Source organism: Magnolia sinica, chromosome 6, assembly GCF_029962835.1.
Source record: "Magnolia sinica isolate HGM2019 chromosome 6, MsV1, whole genome shotgun sequence".
In the NCBI taxonomy this organism is placed as follows: domain Eukaryota; kingdom Viridiplantae; phylum Streptophyta; class Magnoliopsida; order Magnoliales; family Magnoliaceae; genus Magnolia; species Magnolia sinica.
Genome location: NC_080578.1, coordinates 95894097 through 95905534, shown reverse-complemented (window position 1 = coordinate 95905534; position 11438 = coordinate 95894097). Strand labels below are relative to the sequence as shown.

The 11438-nt window shown below is 40.6% G+C and overlaps 1 protein-coding gene across 3 annotated transcripts; it reads left to right on the top strand.

Moving 5' to 3' along the window:
- Window positions 1-293: 293 nt before the first annotated feature.
- LOC131249157 (myosin-binding protein 7-like) lies at window positions 294-10260 on the top strand. Of its 3 annotated transcripts, XM_058249752.1 has the most exons (3): window positions 299-2040; window positions 9762-9808; window positions 9898-10260. In XM_058249752.1, the coding sequence occupies exons 1-3, from the start codon at window positions 670-672 to the stop codon at window positions 10001-10003; spliced, it is 1524 nt and encodes a 507-aa protein (XP_058105735.1). In that variant the 5' UTR covers window positions 299-669; the 3' UTR covers window positions 10004-10260. The 3 variants fall into 3 exon arrangements, with proteins under 3 accessions (XP_058105734.1, XP_058105733.1, XP_058105735.1); XM_058249751.1 differs by lacking the exons at window positions 9762-9808; window positions 9898-10260 and adding an exon at window positions 7445-8780 and having other exon boundaries at window positions 294-2040; XM_058249750.1 differs by lacking the exons at window positions 9762-9808; window positions 9898-10260 and adding an exon at window positions 7439-8780 and having other exon boundaries at window positions 294-2040.
- The last annotated feature ends 1178 nt before the right edge of the window (window positions 10261-11438 follow it).

The following is an 11438-nucleotide window of genomic DNA, read 5'->3' as shown; positions in this document are numbered from 1 at the left end:
CACTACTCACCCGCTGAGCAATTGTTGGAAGTCGCCCTTTATTGTAGCCCGCGGAATATTGAAGAGAATAAAAAAACCGCTAGATGACCCCTACGTGAGAATTTCCACAAAAGATCCAAGCCGTTCAGTATATGAACGAGTAAAATTCATAAAATGATGATGGTTAGGATGATCTTTTCAATAGAATTGGACTGTCCCAAACATGGCAAAGCTGGCGGACACCATCTCGCTTCAGTGGTCACGAGGACTACCAAACCCAGAAAAACCAAAATTTCGGAGAGAGAAAAATCTAGGGTTTGAATCGTCGCTTACTTTTCCCATCTGCTGTCCTCAAACGCCATTCCTGCGAATTCCTCCTCAAAAGCGCGCGCGCGCGAGCGAGAGAGTGGGAACGATCAGGTCTGTCCGTTTGCAGGTCCGCAAATCCCACAATTCCCAAACCGGAAAATTTCAAATCCCTTTCCATTTCGCCAATTTTCCCGCCATTCCGCGCTTAGAAAAACAAAAGAAGAAGAACAGAAAATTCTAGGGTATTGTTTTTTTCCGATCTGTTGTGAGGATTCCTTGAGAATAGAAATCCGATTCCCATCGTTTTCGTCGGAATTCGATCTTTTCGGAGGAGAGATTTCGTCGTTTTAGGGTTCTCTCTTTGATGCTTTCGGCCCTTTCATGGATTCGCAAACATCGTCGCCGTCGCCTCCTTCGGAGGATTCTGTGAGATGCTGTAATTGTAGCTGCTGTAGCCGATCATCGTGGCATCGATCTTTGAAGAGGAAGTTGGATCAGATTGTGAGCGGCCCGGGCATCCCGGCTGTTGGCCAGGATGTGTCCGTGGCCAGGGTCGAGATCGAGAATGAGTGCGCTGTCTTGCGCGAGTCCCTTGGCAGGCAGCAGCAGGTGATACAGGAGCTGTACACGGAGCTGGAGGAGGAGCGGAATGCCTCGTCGTCGGCTGCCAATGAGGCGATGTCGATGATTCTGCGGTTGCAGAGGGAGAAGGCCGAGGTCCAGATGGACGCTCGCCAGTTCAAGCGATTTGTGGAGGAGAAGATGGCTCACGACCAGCAGGAGCTGGTCTCCCTCGAGGACGTCCTATACAGGCGGGATCAGATGATCCAATCGCTCACCTGCCAGGTCCAGGCTTACAAGCACCGCTTGATGAGTTTTGGCTACAATGAGGCCGAGGCTGAGGGCGCTGGCGATGGCGACTATGTTGGGGATCTCAATGAGGGTGAGAACGCCGAAATCCAATTCGAATTCCCCTTTTTTGATTACCCTCCCCTGAAGTGCAACCTAAATGAGGTGTCCGCCACGCCGGCAGGCTCTGGAGACGATGTCACGTTTGATCTTGATAAGTACGCGTTTGGGGAGACCCCACGGGAGCACCTGCAGAATCTTGAATATCGGATCCAGCAGTTGGAGCGCACCCCAAGCAACAAGCGGATGAACGGTGGGGATTACCCGAATACGCAGAGCTTTGTAGAGAAGGTGGCTGTTGGGCAATCTCCAAGTGGACCACGGCACACCCGGAGATGCTCCACCGATAGCACCGATACATTTTCTGGGGTGATTGAGGGAACAAGCGGTCAAGATACATCAGACACTCCCAGGACATTTGTGGTCGAAAGCGTCAAGAAGACGGATGATTTTTTGAATGCGGAGGAAGACCCGAGAAAGGCTGTGGATAATGTGTTGGAAGTTGGAGACGACGTGAGTGACAGGATATACACTGTTGATTCGGTGCAAACCAAAGTGACAGTGGGGGCATGCGAACATTATGCAACCACTCCACGAGAGTCTTACACAGGGGTCAGTGCAGGGGAGACTGATATCAAGAAGCTGTACACAAGGCTTCAGGCACTTGAGGCGGACAGGGAATCGATGAGACAGGCAATCATTTCAATGCGAACTGAAAAGGCACAGCTGGTGTTGCTGAAGGAAATAGCACAGCAGCTATGTAAAGAGATGCCTCTGGAGAAAAGGGTACCCGTGAAGAAGCCATCACTAATTAGACGCTTTTCGCTCATGTCCATGCTGAATGTAAGTCATCTTTGGCTGTCTTTGTTGATGATCAAGTCCTTTTTCTCTTAGGGGTCATTTGGATGCATGTAAAGTGCTGCAGTAGGAGTCTGTTTACAGGTAATCAGATTACAGCGGCTGGTTGGATGGGTATATCTGCCTGTAATCAGATTGCAGGCTGTAATCCGATTACAACTTTTAGCTGTTATCTGAAACATGAGAAAAAAGTCATGTTTCAGATTACAGGTAAAGGGATTTCAGGCAACAACTATAATTTTTGGAAATTTTCAAAGCAGGGAGAGTTGCGGATCATCTTCCAACAGTTACAAGGACTCAAAACGAAAGAAGAAGAAGAAGACAAACCTCTCCCTCTCTATCTCTGTTACTGTTGCTAGGTTTGAAACTTCTCATGCCTTGGGAATTGGGATGTTGTCAAACCTTAGTACTATGTTTGAATTAGCGGGCCCACTTATGTGGCCTACCAATTGATTTGTTTACTATAAAAATTGGCCACAGGGTTTATTGATTTGGGCTTAACCTAATGATATATCTTACATAAAAACTTTATATATCCTTTAATTAATTTTAAAGGATTTACCACTCTAAGCTCTGTTGTGAGTGAATACTTGTAATTAGATTACAAGTGTAAAGTGTTTACATGCAGTTCCGTTTGGCTTTAAGATGTAGTTTGATTATAAGGAAACAATTGTCTATTCTTGGATAACTTGAAATATGTTTATAGCCTATGTTTAGGCATTTGCTCACAACAGAGCTTGAAGTGGTAAATTCTTTAAGAATAATTAAAGGACATATAAAGTTTTTATGTAAGATGGATCATTGGGATAAGCCCAACTCAATAAAGCATGTTGCCGATTTTTATGGTAAACAAATCATTTGGTGGGCCACAGAAGTGGGTCCACTAATTCAAACACAACACTAAGATTTGACAACATCCCAACGTATGAGAAGTTTCAACCCTAGCAACAGTAACACAGAGAGGGAGATGTTTGTTTTCTTTTTCTTCATCTTCTTCTTTCGTTTTCGGTCCTTGTAACCATTGAAAGATTGATGCAGGACACATGATTTAATGCTAGCATGCAACATGGAGATTTTGAAAGAGTTCATAAATTAATTCAATTAACAAAAGATGCTAACCCACCAAGTAATTAAGAGTAAACGATAGGAAAAAAATCTGATTTAATCTAAATCATATGATCGTATGCTAAGAAATCACATAAATCAATTAAAACTAGGCCCGATGGGAGGATAGAACTTCCAATTTAGCATAAGCATGTTCCACACACAAGGGACAAATTTGTAGGTTTTATTATTAGGGTTAGGAAGGGGAAAATCTGAAATTTGGAAAATTAAGGTTCATGGAAATTGAGGATTTTTGAATTAGGTAAAAAAAGGAAAATTGAGATCTTGGGTTTAGGGTAGGGTTATGGATGGGGAATCAAGGAATTTTGATGGGGGAGGCGATGAGAAATCAAAGGATTGAGCGGTTGTTCATACGGTCAACTTAGGGGATCCCATGTGTGGGCTGTTGGATATGGTTTTTGGATCCTCAATTGTTAATTTTGGTTGGGGTTAAAGTTGGATGATGAAAAGTTTTTAAAAAAAAAGATGATTTGGATGGTCTTAGATAGGAAGGGAAGAATAGAAATGGAGTTTTTGGGAAAATGCCTCTTTTGGATAGAAACGAAGAGAGAAGGAAGATGATAGATGTAAGCCTCACATCTTCGTTGAATGAGGAATGGAAACACACCACACCCAAGCTCTAAATCACATGGAGTATTCTTCAAATCACATGAAGAAGAGAAAACATTGTTTTTCTTTTTCTTTTTCAAAATAATGGCATTAGGGCTTCACACACAAATCTCTCTCTTTTATAGTCTCAGAAAAGATATTTTACAAAAAGACACTCTCAGATAAGATTCTCAACATAAAGATGCTTAATAAATTAAAAGTTATTCCTAACTCCTTAATGTCAACACAAAGATAAGTTATGCAAAAAATAATAGAGCATGTAAATAATTTAAACAACTAAATTATTTTGTGGTCCATGAGAGTCTACGATCAAGATGTCTGATGATGATGATCCAATGGTCCGATCATCGTGTCCACCTAATCCAATGGTCCGATGTGTCCATCAAACTCTCTTCCTGGTGTGAGGTCTTCGAAGATGCACAAACATACACGTGAGGTCTTCAACATGACTAGGAATGTGAATTGGGCCAAGTGGGCCCCATGTAATGACCGTCTAGCCATAAGGAGACTGACTCAGCCCTCCTTTGGTATGGTGCTTGGATGTCCTCATAAAAAATGATCCGCACCTCTCCCTGCTTTAAAAATTTTCAAAAATTATTGTTGTTGCCTGAAATCCCTTTGCCTGCAATCTAAAACATGACTTTTTCTCATGTTTCAAATTACAGCTAAAAGCTAGAATCGGATTACAACATGCAATCTAATTACAGGCAGCCATACCCATCCAAACGGTCCATGTAATCTGATTACCTGTAAATAGATTCTTACTTAAGCACTTCACAGGCATCCAAACGACCCCTTATACCTGCTACTGCATTGCTTATCCTGCTTTGTTTCTTTGGTTCATCCATGCATTTTCCTTGCTGGGTAGTCATGGTTTCTTTTCTTGATAACCTTTGTCAAGGTCTTAATTCTTTGCCATTTCTATTTACGTTAGCTTAATCAGTCGTTGAAAGTACAGTTTTCTGATGCAGTATAGAAATCATAAGATGATGAAAACCCAGTCTGAAGCAATTAAGTGATGAGAAACCTAGTTCAAAACACTTCAAACACCCGACTTATCCTTAATCAGGTCTCTGAAGTTGGCCCAAAAATTTATGTTGGATGTGAAAATGTCTTTGGTGGAGGATTATTCCAAGAGAAATTGGACATTGAAGTTTCATAACAATCTGATTATTTACTGAGCCGTCTTAAAAGAAAAAAAAAATGTGGTTGCCACTTCACATTTCCCTCTGTTGGATGAAACTTGGATCCAATGAGTTCTATGACGCAGTTTGTGCAACCAGATGCATAAATTTGGATTTGGATGTTTACATGCATCAGATCTGAACCCACATCTTCATTAAGTAACTGTTGATTGCTTAGAACTTGAATCTCACAAATTCTAGGCCCACAAGTGGCATCACACCACCACAAGATCTTCTCACCCTTGTACAAACTAGTCCCAGGTTTAAATCTTTTAGAACTTTTTTCTTTATTTTATTCATAAAGCTGCTAATACAACCTTGAATTCATTCATCCTCAACCCCTGCCCCAGTTGGTTCTTTATCATCATATATTGGCAGGTCCTTCCATAGCAGTCTTTCAGTCACTAGTTGGTCCATCTTCCACCAAATCGATTCATCAAATCATGAAGTAATATCTCGTTGGATAATAAACAGGGTGCGGGTGTTGGTGCAGCAATATTACCTGATTTAAACCAAACAGTGTATCATCTTTCAAGTACTCTTTTTTTTTATAGGGCTCTTTGAAAGTCTCGTAGTTATTATTGTACATAGTTTGAAAGTTATGTGATTAGTAATTCTGCCTGGTAGCAATTGCACCATGTGGTCTCAACCCAGATAGAAGAAGTGGGTTGATGTTAGGTAGGCAGCTGTTTGTCAAAGTTTGGCAGAACTAGAATGAAGCCGGCCCCAAATGGCTGGGACAAGGCTTTGGTGATGATTTGAAGTGTCATAAATATTATCTTGGCATCATTGGCATCACCAATTTGAGTTTTTCTTGATTGTAAGAAGACTTGGAACCTTCACTTCTGCCAGCTCCTTGTTGTAAATCAGCAAAAGTTCTTTTACAATTCCTTCATTGTCAATCAGCAAAACTATCTCCTTGGAAAGCCAGACACCTATCCCTAGGAGGAAGACTTACTCTCATCAAGGCTGCCCTGTCTAATCTGCCCACGTTTGCTCTCTCTATTCAAATTCCCTAAGGTGATTTTGCATAAGATTGACTCCCAAAGAAGAAATTTTCCATGGCAAGGTGCAGCCTCAAGCCACAATTATCCCCTATTAGATTGGAGGGAAGTGTGTAAGCCTTACTTGGAAGGTGGGGTTGGCATTAAAAATCTAGAACTGATGAAGGGTGCACTTTTAAGCAAATGGATTTGGAGATTAGGTGTTGAGTTCAATAGTTTGTGGATGACGGTTATCGAGTGGAAATATGGAGTTGATGCCTTAGGCTGGCGAACTAAAAGCTCCTCTAATTACAGAGCATCTCATATCTGGAAGAAAGTTGCTCGTTTGGAGAATATGGTGTGGGAGGGGATTTGTTTCTCTTTGGACAAAGGGGATAGAATTCGATTTTTGGGATGACATGTGGTTTGGCAATCAGCGTTTGAGAATAGATTTCCCTAATCTTGCCGCCCTATGCCCCTTCAAGAAACTTGTGGTTGCTGAATACTTCAGTTTTGCTGGTGCCTCTGGTGCTTGGGCACCACCGCACCGCCTTGTAGGCGGGATCATAATGAAACTGAGGAAGGGGAACAAGAGATGAATCCTCTAAATGGATTCCAGTCCCCCAAAAAAGGACACTAAGAATGTTAATGGGCCTGACCTAGGCTAGTTCAAGGTCACCTCGAGCTCGATCATTGTGCCAAGCCCGAGCTTGATTCTGAGCTCCTGTGTGTGCATGTGTGAGGATAGTCCATTTGTTTGTACCACTATTCATGTTTTCAAATATTGGTATTGTATCAGCTGATACAAGTGTATCGGCCTGGTCCGATATGCATTATGGGGCTGAAATGGCCCACCGTAAAAAAATGAGTTGTATTAGCCTGTATTGGTCTATATTGATTGATATGGGGCATATAGACATTGATACATGGCTGATATGGGCCAATACTCCCATAAAGGCCCAAATTTGAAATTTTATTTTCCATAATTTCTCTCATTATCCTCAATCCTTGTCTTTTTTTTCATTTCAACCGTGGAGTGTGGAGGAATCTTAGAAAGGCATTTTGGACTAGAGGGGATCAAAACAAGAGATTTGAGTGAGATTCCACGAATTGAAGCGAAATTAGCCATTATGGGAAAAATCAGGAGGGTGAACCATCTACTTTTTTCCTGTTTTTATCTTCTTTTTCTTTTTAACTCAAATGTAATGGGCACTAATTTGCCAAATCATGATTGATTTGTGTTGAATTAGGCCCATTTGTTGACTTTCAACGGGTCAAACCGCCAAACAACTTTTTTGTAAAAGAATGGTCTGATATACCATTATGTACATGTCCAAAATACAAAAAAAAAATAAAAATGATAAATGCTGCCCCCCCCCCCAAACATTTTTGTTTCCTTTTTCGATATTTTTCCTTATTTAAATCCTGGAATATCTTGTTTTCTTCCCTTTTTTTGATATTTCTCTTAATTCTTTGGCTTAGGTACAGCCCAAGGCTGATATCAATGCGTGGCTTAAAACGTGTGTTCATGCCTTCATGGGGAGTCCAATGTGTTTCAGACGAATTGTACAATCCCCCAACTCAAAAGGCTTTGTGGGGGGTGGGGGGTGGGATACAACCCAACTCACACCCTGTTCTTTTGGTACTGCAATGTCTGTGAGTGATATCAGCATGGATCACCCACCACATACAAGTTTCAGACTATATTTGAAACCTTCGCTAGTACCTTTTATTAATTATCAACCTTTATGTTACATTCTACCATTTATTGACCCTTCCATAAGCAGTCGGGGAAAGATTGTGTGCACCCAGCATTCGCTGAAACTTTGTGTGCTCATATCTCCCTCCATCTATAAATGGTGGATGGGAATCTTAACACGCATTTCCAAGTGGACATTTGACAATGTGAATTGTGTAATTCTGCTAGATTCCTGCTAACCATCTGTAAATGGTGAGAGAAAATGGGTGCCTGACTCTTGGCAAACAATGTGTGCATTGAAGTCATGCCCCAAACAATTTATTCATTCCATACAAAACCACTATTCAAAACCATTCCTTCCACAATAAGCAGTAGCTAAAACCATTCCCAACAGAGAAAACCACTACCTCGAACTTTCGTTGCATGGTTGCACCAGATTCCCCTCCAAAACTATCATACTATAGCCAAAACAACTGCCCAGAACCACCCTCCAACAAAACAACCACTTAGTATGGCTCCCTACACAAAAACTACCTACAAAACCACCTTCCTACAACCCAAACTGCTTCCTCAAAAACTAGCCTCACACCGTCATCCTTACGAAAAGATGTAGAATGTGTCTTCAAGCCCCAATGGTTCATTACTGCATACAAAGAAGCTAACATCCTGTGAAAAAACAATGCTTCTTCTGTGTCATCATCCCATCCTCCCCTTCTCTTTCCTGAGGTTCATGCATGTCTTTGGTTCTGGACTTCTTTTCTTTGGTCATTGGACAAATGAAATGAAGGTTCATGGCAGCATTTCAATGCCTATGGAAGTTAGGAAGTTGTGTGTATGTGTGGATAAGTTGTTGGATGAATGAAAGGCCCCTGGCAGGCAACTTCATGTCACCAAAGGCCCGTTTGGAAGGTGCATCCAAACACACAACGATCAACTGCTGATTGGATCAAAACGCCGTTTAAGCCTCAAATGCCCATTTGGATGGTGTGTCCAAATGGTCCCCAAGACTTGTTTCTTGTTGGGTTCATCAAAAGCATTTAAAGTTGTTTGTGAATAATCAACTGCCATTTAAATCATAACTTAGCTGCCTTTGAGATATCTGATTTTCTACACCATACAAGCTTTTATATATATATATATATATAAGGTTTATATTTAAATTTGGATGGTGGTGATGATGATGATTTAGTGTTTGAATAAGTAAATCTTTATTTCTTAAAGGAAATTCTTTTGGATGGATACTATGTAATGGTTATGTGATTAGATTTTTAAATGCAAACAGAGAAATTTAGAGTCACGCCCCTGGGTGTGGGATCATATTTTTGCATGGGTTCATTTTTGGACTGCATTGAATGTTAGGATTGCCGGATTGTGATTTTTTTTTGCATTGGATGGTTAGGATGGTTGGATTATCATCTTTGCATCAGATGGCTAGAATTGATGGATGATGATTGTTGCATGTAGCCCATGAAGTATGTGATGGACCTAATAATCTAACAGACAATCAAGAGAATATGTGTGTGTGTGTTCTCAAACCTTTTAAATGGTGCATGGGCTGACCTTCACCGATATGAACTATTCATACGACTAGGAGCAGGCTATGGTGCAGGAATCATGCCAATCAGATGATCATAACCCTTCGAATGGGGCCAATTTGTTACAGCCTTTCATTGTGTATGAGTCATGAATCACTTGGTTAGAATCATCAAATCAAAGTTTTACTTTAGAATTATAAGAATACAAAGTGGGATCTATCTAATAGATGTTTTAAGATTATTTTAGACTTATTTTGTTTCTCTGGTCAATCTTGACCATCCATTTTCATGCTATTGTCAGAAGCTTAGGATCACCCGATTGCCATGATTTTTGCATGGTGGCTCGCTCCTAGTTGTATGAATAAATGACTGGTTTTGATCGACAATAGGTCACCCAATTTGCCATTTAAAAGGTTTGGGGACCTTGCTAACGTCCCATGAAGGCGTGGATGTTTACCAAAACACACACACTTGTTACATTTGTGGATTGCTTCACTTACAAATTTACACACACAGTTATTACATTTGTGGATTGCTTCACTTACAAATTTATTCTGGTTGCTTTTCCCAGTGGGTCATGTCAGTTGTTTTGTGGAGAAGAAAAGCACATCGAAGCAAGTAAGCATTAATGCAATTGGTTTCCGTTCATGACGATTATCGGTTTTTTAATTGTATGCATGTCTTAACAACATTAATTCTTACATCAGGTATATGTTCGGGTCATCAGCCAACAATCTGGGGTTACTATTTCTTTTAGACAAGTCCCCTTGCATGAGACAGTGGCGATGTATCACCAGAGTCCCTGTCGCCTGAGCATTAATCTATCTCCGATGCTTCATGCTCATCTATGCAAGTTGTAAAGTTGACATTCGGTCGTGATTTTGCATACAATGCATTCTTTCTTTCTTGTATTTCAATGTCATGCTGGGATTGGTTATTGGCATTCTATTATTGATTTTTTAAATTTTTTTCTTTTTCTTGAGGTTGATCTGTAAATCATCATGGACAAAGTTGCGGATTTGCTTGTTTGATTTGTAGAAATGTAAATTGAGGTATGCGCTTGTGATGCCCTCCGTCTCTCTCCTGTGATGTCCCCTTTGTAATTGAAGTTTTTCTTTAATCTCGTCTGGAAATTTGTCTGCGAATTGATTAACCCTGTGGATTTGGGTGATTTTTTCTTGGGTTATTTTATAACCCAAAAAAAAAAATTTATTTTTTCTTTTTCTTTTCTTTTTCTTGAGGTTGATCAGTAAAGCACAGACAAAGGTGCAGGTTTGCTTGTTTGATTTGTAGAAATGTAAATGTAAATTGAGGAATGGTGAGAATTGAGTTACGTTTTTTTTTTTCCCCTTTCATTTTTCATTATTCTTGAGAATTAATGGCCATAGATTAGATGGATGGGATTGTCTATTAAGAGTGTTATCTGAGACATACAATCCGTGCGTTTGGGCTGACCTTATTTGCACATCACCCAACCACACGTCGTGCGGGGAGATGGTTCCATCCCCCCGCTCCACATGAAGTCAACTTCAATAGGATACTTGGATAAACCAACCAATCAACCAATCTGCACTGTCCAGTAGCTCTAATATTCATTTCATAGAATTGTAGGTAAGATGGCCGTCTTTTCCTTATGGCCCTTCATTCTCAAGCACTAGATTGGATGGTTAGTTAGGATGACCTATTGGAAGGGACCTTTTAAATATGCAAGGTGTCGTTTGGCACCCCCAAAATGTTGGATTATAATTCTTAGATTTTGGGCTGTTGGGAATTGAAATTCAGGATTTGTAAAATTGCGATTGTTTGGCACCCCCCTTTTTTTTTTGTTAGCTTGTTAGTACACCCCACTGTCAGTTCACGCATCACTGTTAGCCACCCCCACTAGGGAATTGATTCCAAGACATCAGTGTTGAAATGAGGTATCTTTCACTCAGTCTAGCACTTGAGCTATATTTCAGTTTGGCACCCCTGATTATCTTATATTTCAATTCCAAGGTGTTCAAATCTAAGGGCTCTTTTGGGAGTGTGGATTTGGAACCCCCTGGATTTGAAATCCTCCTATTGTGTTTGGCACCCTGGATTGGGAATCAACTTTAATCCGAAAGTAGCTATGCATGGTATATTTACAGGGGCTTGAATTTAATGACTAAATCAACATTAATATCACTATTTAGTGAATGTATGTAATGTTTAACACAATGGTTGAAATAGGGCTGCTGAAATATATGCTTTGCCTGAAAATGATGAA